The sequence below is a fragment of the Nematostella vectensis genome, chromosome 12 (genome assembly GCF_932526225.1).
Source record: "Nematostella vectensis chromosome 12, jaNemVect1.1, whole genome shotgun sequence".
Lineage (NCBI taxonomy): Eukaryota > Metazoa > Cnidaria > Anthozoa > Actiniaria > Edwardsiidae > Nematostella > Nematostella vectensis.
In genome coordinates this window covers 9630731-9647394 of record NC_064045.1, presented here as the reverse complement: position 1 = coordinate 9647394, position 16664 = coordinate 9630731, and the positions used below count along the sequence as shown (strand labels likewise).

Genomic DNA, 16664 nt, shown 5'->3' with positions numbered 1-16664 from the left:
CATGTTTATGAGCTCTTAGACCCAATAACAAAAAGGGGGGGAGAGGGGTCCATATCTCTGGAGCCATAGTGCTGTCACTCTGCAGGCTCGTACCCAGGATTGGCTAAGGGGGGGGGGGGGGGGGGGGTTGCAGTCATGGGTATCATGTGGAAAAAGCATAGTATTTGAAAATAAGAAATGACTCAATTTATGTCTGCCACTTTACACCCCTATTTCGCAAATGTATTATGACGTCACATTATTGTTATTCTTGGGTACTCTTAAAATCATCAGATATCAGGTTGAAATCATTGTATCATTCAGATACAGATACATTTGCTCTAAGGGCTTTGCAAAGCAGAGGCTATAAGACAATTTTATTTGATTATCTTGCAAGAGTTGTTGAGCTAGTCATTTCATGGAACTTCTAAAGTAAAAAAAGTTTGAGTAGTCTAGTCTAGCTTAGGAATTAAAAAATATTTTAAAGAGTTGGGACCCCCCCCCCCCCCCCTGCTTAATAGTGTTAGTGAATCAGAGGAGATGCCTGCCAAAGAAACACAACTCCATTTTATGATGACATCAGAAAAGAATTGAATAAAAAGAGCATTGCAAAATTGAATTGAAATGGTGTCCTCCATATGAATAAAACTACAGTATAATCTCTCTATTTTTTCCCACTCAAATTTACTAAACATTAAGTGAAAAAGAAATGGTAAGAGCTCACTGGTTACGGCTTGTTTTTTGCTGTTGTTGAAGTAATCCAAAAGAAGCCTTTAACAAATACTAGATATTTGTTAAATGTTCATGTACATCATTGCTTCACTTATCTAAATTTATCATTGCTTAACTTATCTAAATTTATCTGATGAAAAATAATCATAATTTGTGATCGAACATGACCACAGAGTCCCCCATATGAATTACCTTTTTAGAGAATTCTTTTAAATTGAAACATGTATTGTTTATGAAGGAATTGAGTATTAACTAAATTAAATATTCAGCACTCTATTGAGTACATAAAAACAAGCTGATCTTATAATTTATTGCTTTTCAGTTTTATCTAAAGGAGGCTTTGCCTGTGAACTACAAATATATTTAAATTAAATGAACCTTTCCATTTACTATTCCTTTGGTAGTATTTTGTCCCATTCTTTTGCTTGAAATTAAAAATACTTGAAATTCTATATGGTGACTTCTCATTATGGACCTATGATCTCTTTTTTCCTGGTTCATCTTTTTTTTATTAAGCACCAAATAATCCACAAATATAAAACTAAACAAAATCCATATACCAACATATTTGTAAAAAATACAATTCAAAATTTGATTATTTGTTAGGAAATGAGTGGGTAGGTTGGGAAAACATTAATCAATTTAAGACGGCAATGATAATAGGAGATGAGTCTAGCTTCCTTAAGTTTATCATGCCATACTCATACAATTTAGCTTAAAATCTGTCTTCCAAAATCTTGCCTTCGGAATTATAGGCTATAACCTATTAAAATACCCCTTTGTCCAGGATCATATTATGTAAAATAAATCCTTCAAAAATCTTAATATCATGCCACGATCTTAAACTTTGTCCTCAATTTTAAAGGCATAATCTAAAAGCTTCTATTAGTCAATGAAATTTGAAAATATGAAAAATGAGATGTCATCTAATTTCCTCAAATGAACTATTGTATTCATTGTATCAATCATATTACCTAGCATTGGGCATGAATTCCCAGATAAGCTTAGCATGCAGTGTTATATGAAAAGTGGAAAAGTGTTTGGCTGAATGTGGTAGCTATCATCAGTTGTTAATTTCCCTAAAATAATTTACCTTTTAAGTTAATTTAATTCTAGTCTGAAAGAGGCATATCGAAAGAGATCTCCCTGCAATTTACAGCTCTTTGACAAGCCCATTCTTGTGTTTTTCTTCGATGGGGCAGCTCTCCGTGGATCTTTCTCTTTCGTATTCTACGAAATCGTCAAACAAACTCGGCCATGCTTCTGAATCGTCATAATTAGTGAAATCAGAGTCAATAGTCTCCGTAAAGTTCCAAAACATGTTCCATGTATCTCGAGAAATTCCCCGAACTTCCCTTTGCCCAAGATAGGCGAACCATTTTTCTAGGACTAAAGGCGGCTTTTTCGAGAAAACTAGCTTCCAAAGTGCGATAGCAATACTCGTTGGAAGAGCTCTCTGTCCTTCTTCTACATCGAGACCAAATTTGAAGGTGAATCGATACAAGTCTTTAAACTTTTCAACATCTTTCGCTACTTCTTCTTCAAGCTCAGGGAATTTATTTTGTAATCCTTTAATACTATCGGCTTTAACAGCCTTACAGCCGTCTATAAACTCTTTTCTGGTGAACCTGCACATCTGGGAGGCATCAAACTTCCAAGCAAGGACAAGCACAACGAATTCAGTTGGGTCTACTCCCAAATCTTGGCAAAATTTTTCCATGCCGTCCGCAAGGATTGAATCTTCGGCATCGTCTTTGTATTTCGCAAACAAACTCAAAATCTTGCCTTCGTCCAGTTCTTGTCTTGGGAAGGATAACGTCCTGACAATTTTGGGCGAGTTGTTTTTTGGTTTAACAAAGAATCCTTTATCTGAAGTTTTCGCCAGTTTGTGTTTGGCAGAGTCAATGTTGTGTTGATTTGAAGTAAGCGAAGTTGTGGTTTGTTGTTGTGAACTTCGTCGGTCTCTCTCCCCGTTTGAATCACTAACACAAACAGAACAACACTTTCCCATAACCCTCTAACACCAAAAGTCCTTAGGAACGCGATATTTTCGCCTCAGGAGCGAAATTGTCGAATAAAACGAACCCAAAGATCTCAGCAAAATACAAATCCTTGACTCCTCGAGATATTTGTCGCTCAACCAGCCGTCAATTCGCAGTTGTCATGTGACCGGAAGTGGCGACAGCGCGACCAGTTTCCGGTTTATAGTGCAAATATATATACAAAATAGGCAGTACACCAAAAACTGGAAATTTCCAGTTTTTGGTGTATTGTATTCATTGTTCTGGTACGAGATCGCGACAGTTTGGGCTTTTTGATTCTATACAAAATAGGCAGGATGGAAATCGATATGGCGCGCGGGTAATACTCAATTTGAACGAGTCGTAGATACGCAATTTGACGTTGTTATCGATTTGTTGACAATTTTGGAAGAGGGTGTCGTACTTGAAGAGCTTCTCACCGCTCTACAAATGTTATTTCAAAGCTGCAGGAAGACTACCGTATTTCTCGGCTTTCGTAACCATCTACATGACTTGCGTGAGGTTGTTTGTTTTTGTTCGGGTACTCAAATATCTCATCGTCATTTAAAAAAACAGAATTTCCTGCATCATTTGATAATTTAGAAACAGAATTAAGCTTTTTTTATATGATGGTTGAGATTCATAAGATTTTCTATGCGTCCCGCAGAGGGGGAGACTGGGTAGTTTCATAGAACGTGAATCGCCCCTCCGGGCCTCCCAGCCCTATTTTAGCCTTGGGAGGTGCGCTGGGCCCCTCCCGAGCCCCCCAGTCCCGTCTCATGCAGATGAGGCCCCGCGTAGATTAATAATTGCTAATTATCAATCTTCGTCGGGACCACTTCACGTAGATTAATAATTGGCAATTACTAATCTACGTCGGGACCACTTCACGTAGATAAATAATTAGCAATGGTTAGCAATCATCAATCCGCTGTCTATCGACAGCAGCGGGACTGGGGCCTTTCATAGGGACGGGTGGGAACCTTGCAATTAGACCCCCGTCTGTCCTGCAATATATGCACATGTGCATAGCATTCGAAAGATGAAATGCGGAAAAGATTACTGCGGGTGGCTAAAGGTCGGCCATGCAAACGCGTGTATATATAGCATTGGGTTGGGCCGCCACCCTACGGACCGCGGAATGACCGTTTTTCGGCCGTAAATTCAAAGCCGCTGGCGTGGAGTTTAAACATGAGTTTCACTCGAACACCTCGCTCCCGAACTCTTCGCAAAATCCTCGCAGCCTCTTTTTCACCTTCTCGCGTGCCTCCAGGGAGGGCCCTTTCCCGCTTTTTTTCTCACGCGATGCGAGGCCGTGTCGAGCTCTGATAGCGGCTGTGAGCGCGTTGTATCTCTCTTGTTCCCGAAGTATTAGCCGAAACTCTTCGTCTGAGATATGCCCGTCTTGCAGAGCCTTAGAGACCAGCTCGCTGATCGAGTTTTTCTTACTCTCCGCTAAAACCATCGTGTCTTCGTGTTTAGCCACCTTGCTCGTAAGACCCCTAGAGACTACCCCTGCGCCCACGACACCGACCAGCCTAGCGACCCCTGCCAGCGGACCGCCGATCAGAACCCCTATCCCACTCAAAGAGACCCCTACCCCGGCGCTGGAAAGCGCCCCTGCAGCGATGCCGGATGCCACAGACACAGCATGGGTAACGGCAAAGGCGCGGTTATACTTTTTACGCACCTGTCGATGATGCGTTATCTCGTTGTCTAGAACCGCCTGAGTGTCACATATTTTCTGAAGGCGTCATGTGCGTACCCTTCGGGGGGCAAACACTGGGAAGCGAGGGGTATATGGCACCACTGCTAACGTCGCTGTTCGCCATGTCTGTTACGTCGGAGCTAGGTTAGCTCTAATACAAGGCGAACAGGCTTGCCCTTAAAGTCCACCAGTCTACCGCGGTCATCCCTGATCCATATTTGGATACTCGACAAACTCAGAGGAAGATGCTGCGACACAAACGGGGGCGTCGGGTCTATAGACGACTTTCTCGTGCGGCCTCCCGCGGGTTTCTAGGCAAGCGAGAACGTTTGAAGGCTCGCCTAAGGAGAGGCATTGCGTGCGGTCTACGATATCGCAGCAGATGTAGAGGGCCTCTATTTTCGGCAAAGCCACCTTAAGTGGGGTCTCCCCAAGGGGAGTGCAAGGCCCCGCTCCCCCAACTGGTCGTCTTCAGCCTCTAGGCCAAATAGTGCGCAAAGCTCGGCATTCAGGAACGCAACGCCATTGGACATGAGCGCGATCTTCCCGGTGAGGGGATCCAGCTTCGCGGTCAAAACCTTGCTTTCAGCGCGGTTGATCGTTTCCACGATGGACTCGGCCGTGTGGTGCCCGGCTGGCAGAGTAGCGATGGGCGGGAGGGCGGCTATAGTCGTTATCTGATGCTCCCGCTCGAAATTATACCAGCTGTTAAACAGCGAGCACTGCCGGAGTGCCGCGAAGCGTGGGCGCCTTATCGGCCGCTCGAAGAAGAGCGTCTGAGCGCCTTTGGTTAGCAAAATATGTAGGACCACCATTGTTTTGAACACAGCCCGCCTTTGTGTTTAACAGGACTGAGCATGGATTGGGAAGGAGGCTAAGGGATGCTGAACGAGGAGGCGGCCCCCCGAAAACGCTATAGCCGAACAAGTCAAACGCGCAAAACCAGGTCTCCCTAGGTCTCTGACCCTCGCGCAAAAGCTCCTCTACGCCGTGCCCGCGACCCCGTGGAGAGCACGGCCTCATACATCACCCCACTACTCACGCAGCTAGAGATACACGTGGCTGAGGACAAATCATTCACGACTAGGGTCCGAGACATATTCAAAGAGACAGTAGTCACGCACAAGTCCGCCAAGGAGTCTCGCCGGTGGCTATCGGAGCCTTCCTATGGGTACTGGCCACAGCAACTCAACTTTGCGGTCTGGTGCGCAACCGCCGGATGCGGGATGTCCCTAACCGACCCCGCTTTCTTCACGCTCCCCTCTGTCATCAGGGGATTTCTAAGGTTTCACGTCTACTTTACCACGCGGAGGATACTCTACGAGCTCGGCGCCCCCCTGCCTGGCGAAAGCCCGTTCAGGCAAAAAGGTAACCCCTACAAGAAGGCGGCTTTCGAGCGTCTATGTATAGAGTTCGGTTTGCCGAGTAAGCCGGGCTTCCGATGGGGAGGCGGGCGGAACCACGGGCTAGGCGATGTGTTTGTGTTCTACCCGGGGAAGGGGTATCGCAACGTGCACGTGATCAGTGGCTACGACACGGCGGCGGACGAGTACCCGAGCCACCTCAATCTGTTTAGCGACGAAGGTGGGACGTACAATAGTGGGAAGCAGGTGGGTTTCATACGCAACGACGACCACGGGGGCGTGCAATACAGCTGGTTTGCGCCTCCCAAAGGTGAGGGGCTGACAAAAGCAGGGCTAGGAAGACTCGATCGCTCGGTCGAGGTGTTCGTCTACACAGTGCTTGGCGCGCAGGTAAACGTCCGTTCCTCTATCGCGGGGGCCGGTGGGCCGGCCATGGAGGCACAGGCGGAGTTCACGAAGCTGCTTGAAGACGCGATCATAGAAAACGACATCGCTCAAAGCGTGCAAATGTACAAGTTAGCCGTGCAGGAGGCCAAGGTGAGACTGAGTCTTGCGGTCGCCCAGGAGTGTGGCTGATGCCGAGCGATCTGGTGATAAACACGCAAAGCGTCGTGAGCTACAACAATAAACTGCAGAAAGCCACAGACTCCATGACGCTCGGCGCAAACGCGATCAACACCGAGACAAAGCCAGTCGGTGCTCATAACATGGCCGGTGGGCATCCTAGGGTGTAACACGTGACTGATCCGAGGGTCGACCGCGTGCCGTTCCGGCGGCGAAGCAAGGCTTTAGCACCTGCGAAAGCGCACGCAGAGGGCACGGCGCCTGCCCCCTCTTCACGTATGCATGCTGCGCATAGCATGACCGCCGCCGGGACGGCAAGCGCACCCGGACCGGGCAAAAAGAGTGACCACACCGTCCTCAAGGCGGGGTTGTCGGCACTCGCGGTGGCCGCGGCGTATTACTTGTTCCGATGATTGCTTTGCATTCGACGAACCAATAACGCGGCTACGGCTAGAATGAGCAGCCACGCATTCTCGCCAAGGAATTTCACTGCTGCCTACTAGCCCAGGGAGAAGCTCGCCTAGCTTTTTCCCGATAGCCTTAAGCCCGTTACCGACCCCTCTGGCCACGGAGGAGAGCGACCTGTGGAGCGACGTCACAATGGCCGCGATCGTCGTCGCTACGGCCAACCCGATAGCGGTGACGGTAAAGCCGTACTTTTTGAAGATGGCTTTGATGCGCTCTCTGAGCGGCTTTCGGTTCTCGAGCTCTCGGTTTTCGCGTTCTAGTTCGTCAATCTCGGATAGCCTCTCCTCTTTGCGCTCACGGGCCTCTTGGCGGCGACTCTCTGACGTGTTAGGGTCGTCGATGGTCTCCCTGTCTGTGGCTACCAACCCTTGCAGCTCTTGGACTCGTTCTGTGTTCTCCTGGATGACCCCGTCTATCTCTGCCACGGACCCCATCGCCAGCTTGAAGCCTTTCAGCTTTGTAACGTCCTGTCGAACGCCCCCGTTCTCATTGAACAGCTGTCTTGGTTTAGTCCAACCTCCTTTGTCGAGGTTGCGAAGCTGTATCAGCGTCTTTCCCCTCTGGTCGGACTGGAACCGTATCAGATTCTCGTTAAGTCATGCCGCGCATACGCGATGACGTGCTCGTCTTTGGGATATCGACTCCCCATCGTCGGGGTCAAACGGGATAAGGGGCGTCGTCTCGTCGTCCTCCGCTCCGCGATCGGCGGACGCACCTAGCAAGGTATCGTCAATGTCAACGTCAACATCATCCATGGTGCGTGCGCATAGCGCATGCTATGCTATATTAGACATGTCTAACAGTCCGCACCATAGTCGCTTGGCGTACTACTAGGAATGTCAGTCAGCGATAAACTTGACACGCAACGAACACCCAGAACTCCCCTGGGGTTGAAAGCCGAGAGAACTGTTCACCGGGTCACACTCAACCCGTCGACGGCTTCCCCCGGCGAGACGCTATATGTGGCGGTCCCAAAGCTATCGGAAGGCGTCACGCTCGTGCCTGGCTCCTTGAGGGTCGGTTTCGATCTCTCCATCTCAGGCCAAGCAAATAATACCGTCGTGAACAAAGTCGGCCGGAATCTCGTAAGCCGCCTGAAAATCACGTTTGCAGGAGAAACGCTCCAGGAAACCAGCCGCTACGATGTCTTCAAGACGTATAAGGAGCTTTACCTGTCCAAGGTCGATAGAGAGGACCGCCTGGAGCAGGGCATACAGTCAGAAAACATGCGCAAGCTTCGCTCCAAGGCTGGCGATAAAGCGACTAGTAACGCCAAGGAGAACGCTCTAAACGCCGCCCACGGGGCGAAGTACACAATCCCGCTAGACCATTCTCTGCTGACGGACCACGGCGTACTGTACCCAAGGGCGCTCTCCGAGGCGCTGCTCTTCGAGATCACGCTCGCAACGGTTGACCAGGTAGTAGTCGGAAGCGATGCTACCAAATTATCCTATGGCATCAAACATCTAGAGCTGTAATACGAAAGCCTGAGGGACGACAACCTCGCCCGGTCTGCAGCCGCCGCCTACCAAAACGGCACAACGTTCTTCTACGAGCAAGTGAACCTTCACAAGACCTTCGTGATTAGCAAAGGGACAAACAGCATAATCAACGAGAGTGTCAACCTGCCGCGAAGGTCTATAAGTGGTCTGTTGCTTCTCTTTGTGGAGCCATATACGGCAAAGGCTCGCGACTCTGAGAAGCTCGTGCACCCCGATATCAAGAGCGTTCGCGTTACAATCGTTGGCATGCCAAACAAGGTCTTCAGCCAGGGACTGCGCCCCACGGACTTCTGGAGGGAGGCGAAAAGGCGGTTCGTTCGCCCCTCCCTGGGGGGGGGGGGGGGCACAGCGGAGCGCCTGCCGCCCCGGCAGTCAGCCCCGAGTCGTTCTATGGCAATAACAAGTTTGCTCTGTGGATCGGCCTTCGAACGACAGACGACAGCGCTATCCATGGGGGTGGTCTCCGATTGGTCAACACCCGCGACGATGTGCATCTCGAGATAAAACGCACGGCAAGCGGCCAGGGTACCGTAAACTGTCACGTGTTTGTGGTGGCCGACGCCTAAATGAACCTTATGAACGGACAGCTAGAGCCCATACAATACTGAGCACAGACACCGAAACGTGTTTCTGCGCGAAGCGCTTGCCGTTCCGGCGCAGCGCGGTATGGACCCGAAAAACATCCCATTTAACGCTCTCATCGTGGGCCCGACGTCATGCGGTCCCGATTCATAGTGGACCGGCTGCGCTGCCCTTTCCGGGGCAAGTTTGACTACATCGTACTCGTGTGACCTACCTTTGTCTACAACAAAACATACTAAGGCTTCGGTGAGGGCAACAATCGTCTGTTTGTCGTCACACCTGAGGCGGGTCAGATCGACATACTGCTGAGGTTTGTCTCCGCTGTCTTCGAAGGCACTAATACGCTAATCATACTCGATGACTGTGCGGCCTCGAAAGACGTAAAGAGGCGCTCTGACCAGCTCGTCAACTTGGCATTCAGCGCGCGCCACGTGGGTATTAGCGTGTGGGTGATCAAGCAGCAGCTCACCAGCATCACGAAGCCGTTCCGTGAGAACATCGCGGCCTTGGTGGTCTTCTATACGCCGAGCAAGGCGGACATGAAAGCTATCCTGCATGACTACGGCGAGTCTGCCATCCCAGAGTAGACGTTCATTTGAAAGCTTGCCACTTCTTCAGCAACCAAGTAGTTGCACCACAAATTTAGGGACCTCAAGGAAGTACTAGTGTTCAGCGGCCCTACGGGTCAGCGGAACCTGACAAACAAGCTGCTGATGAGCATCATCAAAAAACTGCTCGTGAACATGCACGTACGCCTTCGGCGTTAGTGGAGAGAATCACGAGCCCCGAACCACCCGCGACCCGACCTAAACACCCTCGACGAGTCGAAGCTGGAAGGCGCTTGGCAAAGTGGAACCGACATAACAGAGCGAAGAAGAAAGAGACACTTCGTGTCGTGCAACACGTTGGGTCGCCGGTCGCTAGCGAGTCGCAGGGACGCGAGGGCTTGCGCGCGCGCGCCGAAGATGCCTTCGGCACGCCTTCGGCACACACACCAGTCCCGGAAAGCAACTCTGCTTGGTCGGCTAGCTCGGTTATCGGGGTCGCTGGTCTTCAAGTGTCATTGATCGGCCTCTACACACGTAGGCGGGAGCTAGCTGCCGTGTTCACTCGTACACCAGCTGTTAATCAGCGAGCTACCGAAGGTACCGACGACGTGACTCCGCCCGCAAGGCCGCCGCTGGCGGCCGCACAGCAGATCAAGGATCGACCACTTGCCGTTCCGGCGACAGCGCTTCGCGCTCCCGGACAGTGCAAATCTCGACTGTTAGCAATAAAGTAAGCAGACATTTAAACACAAGGGCCCCACCCATATCCGCACGTCCTTGCATCATACGCGTGTACGCATATATATGTCGACGACGCAGCAAAGCAAGATTACAAAGACCATCACCGACGCTGCAGTCATAACCGGCCTCGTCGCCGGTATCGGTTGGGTTGGGCGCAAGGTCTTGCGCGAAGACTTCACCAAAGACACCTCCGCGAACGCCATGAACTACGCAAAAATGACTGCCGCCGTTGCAGGTGCTGTCGCTTTGAAGGGTTACCTTGAAGACCAGAAGATCCTGCCCATGTAGTAGTGTACTGTGGCACACTACTACATATGTAGGCCATGTATTAGACTCGTGTTCATGTATGTACAGGTACACACAGCATCACACACTACTCGATGGCCTCCATCGCGATTTTGGCTGGTGGCGCCGTCCTAAACGCGACTGCATTCGTTGGTGGCAACTATCTCACAAAGTTCCTGTCGAACGATGAGGCACGACAAGGTCCTAGAGAAATACCAACAACACTATGGACGCTACCAACAGCGGCGACAAAAAAATCCTCGATTGGCAAGCTCAAAGTCGCGAGAGAAAGGCCCTCGCAAAGCAAAACTTCACCGACACTGACTACGCGCTCAAACTTTACAACCAGACCCGACCAAAACAATCCCTGGAGTCGATGCGGGCTCCTGAGCTGTCCGACTACTACATCCCCAGCAAAACGCAGAAAAACGCCGAGTTGGCGTACATTGGCGCCGGCGCTCTCGCCATCGGCTACACAGCTAGCCGCTTGCTGTGATGCAGCTGCCGTTCCGGCGCTGCATCTAGGCGGCCTTTTTCCATACTGCGCGTATACGTATGCGTATACGTATAAGATGATTGCAGACCAGTTGTGGAGTGCTATGCACGAGGTAGCAGCCGCTGCTAAGCGAGTGACACCGAAGGTGCCGTCGATGGGTGGGTTATTTAGCTTTGGTGACATTGCTAACCGAAGCATCGAGTTGTGGCGCGCAGACAGGATGTGCGTTAAGAGGTTCGCCAATGTCGTTCTCCGAGGGCCGACCGACCTCAGAAAGACTGCCTCGGCACTACCCGAGCAGACGGCAACCGCCTGTTGGAGACTGATACACCTGTTGCAGTAAATTGCCGACACGTAATGGCGGCGAAGCGCATGTCCGACGAAGAACTCGATGCGTTCCTTCGTCCTATATACTACGCCAGAGGTGGCTTCCAGGGAGTGACCGCTCTGCATGCCAAACTTCCCAAGGGCACAGCCTCCATAGATAGAGTGCGCAAGTGGGTAAGCTCGCAGCCCGTCGGGGGCTACACACAGACACCCCCTCCTCCGACTACCTACGCCCACTTCTCGGAGCAGATACCAAACCGTATCCACCAGTCGGACCTGCTATTCTTGCCAACCGACCGCGGGTACAAGTATGCCCTGACTGTCGTTGACGTTGCTTCACGATATAAAGCCGCCCGCCCACTGAGGACTAAGAGCGCGGCCGTCGTCTCCCGCGAACTCGCTGACATCTATGCAGAGGGACCTCTCACATGGCCTAAAGTCCTCATGGTTGATGACGGCAAGGAGTTCAAGGGTGCTACCACGAAGCTCCTAACAGACCACGGGGTGGAGGTCCGACGGGCTGAGCCAGGGCATCACAGAAGCAAAGCTTTCGCCGAGTCTTTCCATCGCTGGCTGGCACAGCGCCTATTTCGTGCGCAGTACTCGAAGGAGCTTGCATCCGGCGAAACAAACCGCGAGTGGGTTACTGCTTTGCCAATCGTCATCTTGGACATAAACGCAACGAAGACTCGCATGACTGGCTTTGCGCCTAAAGACGCCATAAAGCTGAGGCGCGTGCCTCTCAAAGCCGAAAAGCCCCCCTAAGAGGTCGGAACGGAGGTGTACATCGCCGTAAACGAGGAAGACCTCCAGGACAAGGGCCGACGGCGAGAAGCTAAGCGCCACAGACCGTGCACTTCTTTTCCGCGTCAGCAATCATGCCGAGTACGTGGTCTACCGTCAGAACGTGGTGCGATCCCGTGTACTTTGTGCGACCCTTTTGTTGTCGTCTATAGCGTATCGCTTGATTCGCGCTATAATGAGCTCTTCACTGGGCGTAGCCTGCAGTTCTGTGGGAACCAAGGCACCGGGGGTGTTATCGGGGGGGATCACGCGGACTACGTGGTCGGCGTGACGCACGCGGGAGATGCCGGTGTATACAGCATTCGTGATCCAGCCCTCTAAGCTGTGGTCTATGATAAACAGACGTCTTGGAGTCTGGATAGTATCGCCGTGCACCCGGTGGACGGTTCCCCAGCCCGCGTATTTCGACTCGAGGGGAAGCACGTTAAGAGAGGAACCTCGACTACCGTGTTTTTGTACGCGTCGACCTTCTCACCCCTTTTGCCTGGCACGGGCACTGGCCGCCCTTGCTTGCGATAACGATACGCGACGCTAGGATCGGGGTCAAAGCGGATGGTTGCTGGCAATCGGGGGTAGTTTTTCCTGTGGTGCTCTACCAATCGCTGCCGAACAAGAGCCCCCATCTTGTTGGTCGAGCACACCCACATATCGCTTGGGCGGGCCTGCTCGATCGCCGCGTCGAACGCCACCCCATCCCACTCCTCTCGAAACACCTCAAGCTGTTGGGAATCTGGCTGACACCAAATCCGGCCCTTTATGTCTTGGAGCCTGGAGGAGGGCGCGGCAGAGCCGCAGTCGCATGTACTGTACGGCTTTCCGCAGTCTTCACACAGGCAGCGGTAGTTGGACTCGAACCAGCGGATGTTCCCTTGTGCCTACTCCTTGAGCATATCGTGAAGCCCCTCTTTATCTCCCCAGGGCGGGACCTGCCCATAGTCGCCACAACACACTACCTGACACGGCCGCGTGGCGAAATATCCTAGGATGGCGCGTAGCACTTTAGTCTGTACCTTACAGCACTCGTCAATGATGATTACTTCTGTGAGACGGTCGAGTTTGTGCCCAAGCTCGGAAGGTCTCCACTCCTCTATCGGCTTCTCCACTGGTATGCAGAGGTAGTGGTGGTAGGTTTGAGCCTTCCCCGCGAGGCGCGGGTTGTTGCGATGGTCGTGAGCGAGGTCGTTCTCGGGGGTGAGCACCACAAAGTTGCGGCCGCGTAACATGCTCACCGCCCACTCGGTCTTCCCCGATCCTCCTTGGCCGGCTAGATACATCTTCGCAGAGGTTGCATCCACTAGATCGCACGGCAGACTCGGCGCAGGGCTTGGCTCCCTAGCCAAGCACCCCGACCTCTTCGGACCCCAAGCCGCTTCGGGTCGCCACTCGTACCCAGGCTTCTTGTGGCGCCACTCTCCATACCTCGGATTTCGCTCCACGAGCTTCACACCACTGGGCACCGCCTTCGCGTATATGGCATCTGTGCACACTCGGAGGACGTCTTCGCGAGGGATCCGCCTCAACATGCGTCGCAACGCTATGTTTGTGTACGCCAAGACGAAGGCCCTGATATGGTACCATTGTGAGCTCTGGACACCGTCTTTGTATTGGATCAGATGAGCCCCGTCGGCATGCTCGAAGTTAAGTAAGTGGTCGGTGCCCGCAAGGAGGTTTGTCAGATACGCGGCTTCTTCACGGTCGCGGACTACGACCGAGGACTCGTCGCCATGGCGAGCGCACTTGCCTACGAAACGGACGGCGAGATCTCGACCCTCAGGGTACTGCGAGTCTTCGCCGCCGGGGAGGCACGCGATGGAAAGGGGGAACGTGATGGAGTCCTTTTTTCCGACGCTATACAACACCTCCCTCGCCGTGGCCATGACGAGGTCAACCGAGTCTAACAGGTCCTTGAGCTCTGGCGTTGTGATCCATCCCTCGTTTTGTTCCAAGTGCTGCCCTACCCTCACGGAAGTGTAGAGGTGGCAGGCCTCAGAGAACTCCCACTCGGTCAGCTGAATGGCCCCGGTTAGTTGAAGAACCTCGCTCAATGGCCGTTCCACAACATCCGCGATACGATACACGTTAGTAGGGAAGTCGTATTTCCGTACCAAATCAATGGCGTCCGAGGCGCCCCCGGAGAGACTGTCCTCGCATCCTAGGTACGCCGCATGCATGTCGATGTGCGCATGAGGCTGCGCCCCTAAGTTTTCCTTGCTATTCCACACTTTGGACTCAACCTGCGCCGCTCGCCAGACGTCCCTGTATTTAAGGGGCGTTGGCCTGATGTTCTCTCTTTGGGTCCACTTCTTGAAGCGATACCCTATTGCTCGGCCCATCGAGTGCGTAGCTTCGGTGTACTCTTGGTAGGCTGGGTGATCATCAGGGAGCCATTGAGGATCACATCCTGTCTCGTCTGTAAACGCCCTGTCGATAGCCGCTTCGTCCTGTCCCGATCGGTACAGTTTGCCTTCGTGCGTGAGTATAACACGCCCGCACAACCAGATCCTCGTGCTTCTGGGGATCGCCCTGTTTATAAAGCGAATGAGCACCTCTCGCACTTTTGCCTCGCGAGTTTTTGTGGCGGCACTGGTAGCGCGAAGCGCTGCCTTCTCCTGACATAACGAACGAAGCTCCCCCTCAGCCTCGAAATCTAGGCCGTGGACGCTCGTGATCGTAGGTGAATCGGTCGGAAGCTCCGCCCAGGCGTGAGTATTGTGGCAAGGGATAGTGACCCTCGCCTTAGTCTTGTACTTCCCCGAGTCCCACATAACGTTGCCCAGGGCGTCCACGGCTACTAGCTTTACCTCGAGCTTCCTTTCCATCTCAAAGAGGTCTTTTTTGGTGCATCCCGTAGTGGCCAGCATCTTGTTATATCGCTCGAGGATCTTGCCTCATGTCTTGGTTAGACCAAGGGAGCGCGAGGTGCCGCGATTCCTCAAGAAGTCGGCAACATAACTCACAACACAGTTAGCGAAGGTGTCACCCCCTCTCGCTCAAACATTGGCCCAGGCTCAAAATTTTGCTCAGGTAAAGGGCGAGGCTCGTATCTCACGTAGACGAAGTACTTCGTCCTTTCTCCCAAATACCCGCATCGATGCCTTCCAGGGCGCCGACTGCGATTTGGTCCCTTCTTTTGACTAATGACCCACCGATCTTGTGCTCCGAGCGCCCTTCCTCCTCTGTGATTGGCGCCAATGGCTCTGCGGGGGTCTTACCAACGACCGTAAAGAGTCTGTAGCGCCGGTCGGGGTCTACCATCTCAAGCACCGGTGGCAACACTGCTTTTGCCCGCAGAGACTCGCTCGTGCGAGACCCACCACACCGAGCCATCGACCAAGTCAGACCGCCGTTTGAAGTTTCTATGATGAGATATGAGTATTGCCGTTTTAAGTGACGTCATCGATGACGTCATGCCGAGGCATCATATCGTTGCACCCTCTTGACACCTACATGACATCTGCCAAATTAGACCGCCTTATGATGTTTCTATGATGAGATATGAGTATTGCCGTTTTTTTTGACATCATCGATGACGTCATGCCGAGTTGACATATCGTTGCACCCCCCTTGACATCTACATGACATCTACCAAGTCAGACCACCGTTTGAAGTTTCAATGATGAGATATGAGTAATGCCGTTTTTAGTGACGTCATTGATGACGTCATGCTCAGTTGACATATCGTTGCACCCCCCTTGACACCTACATGACATCTGCTAAGTTAGACCGCCTAATGATGTTTCTATGATGAGATATGAGTATTGCCGTTTTTAGTGACGTCATCGATGACGTCATGCCGAGGCACCATATCTTTGCACCCCCCTTGACACCTGCATGACATCTGCCAAGTTAGACCGCCTTATGATGTTTCTATGATGAGATACAAGTATTGCCGTTTTAGTGACCTCGTCGATGACGTCATGTCAGGTTGGCAAATATTTGCACCCCCTTGACACCTACATGACACACCTACGGTTCTAGACAACGAGATAACGCATCATCGACAGGTGCGGAAAAAAGTATAAGCGCGCCTTTGCCGTTACCCATGCTGTGTCTGTGGCATCCGGCATCGCTGCAGGGGCGCTCTCCAGCGCCGGCGTAGGAGTCTCTTTGAGTGGGATAGGGGTTCTGATCGGCGGTCCGCTGGCAGGGGTCGCTGGGCTGGTCGGTGTCGTGGGTGTAGGCGCAGGGATAGTCTCTAGAGGTCTTACGAGCAAGGTGGCTAAACACGAAGACACGATGGTTTTAGCAGAGAGTAAGAAAAACTCGATCAGCGAGCTGGTCTCTAAGGCTCTGCAAAACCGGCATATCTCAGACGAAGAGTTTCAGCTAATACTTCGGGAACAAGAGAGATACTACGCGCTTAAGGCCACTATCAGAGCTCGACACGGCCTCGCATCGCGAGAGAAAAAAAGCAAGAAAGGGCCCCCGAGAAAGTCCCTGGAGACACGCGAAAGATGAAAAAGAGACTGCAAGAAATTCGCGAGGAGTTCGGGAGCGAGGTGTTCGAGTAAAACTTAGGTTTAAACGCCACGCCAGCGGCTTT

At 51.9% G+C, this 16664-nt stretch overlaps 1 protein-coding gene across 1 annotated transcript; it reads right to left on the bottom strand.

Moving 5' to 3' along the window:
• Positions 1-618: 618 nt before the first annotated feature.
• Positions 619-2870, bottom strand: LOC116615533 (DCN1-like protein 3). Its single transcript, XM_032377206.2, has one exon. It carries the CDS (start codon positions 2720-2722, stop codon positions 1865-1867), a length of 858 nt encoding a protein of 285 aa, XP_032233097.1. The 5' UTR covers positions 2723-2870; the 3' UTR covers positions 619-1864.
• Between the last annotated feature and the right edge of the window lie 13794 nt (positions 2871-16664).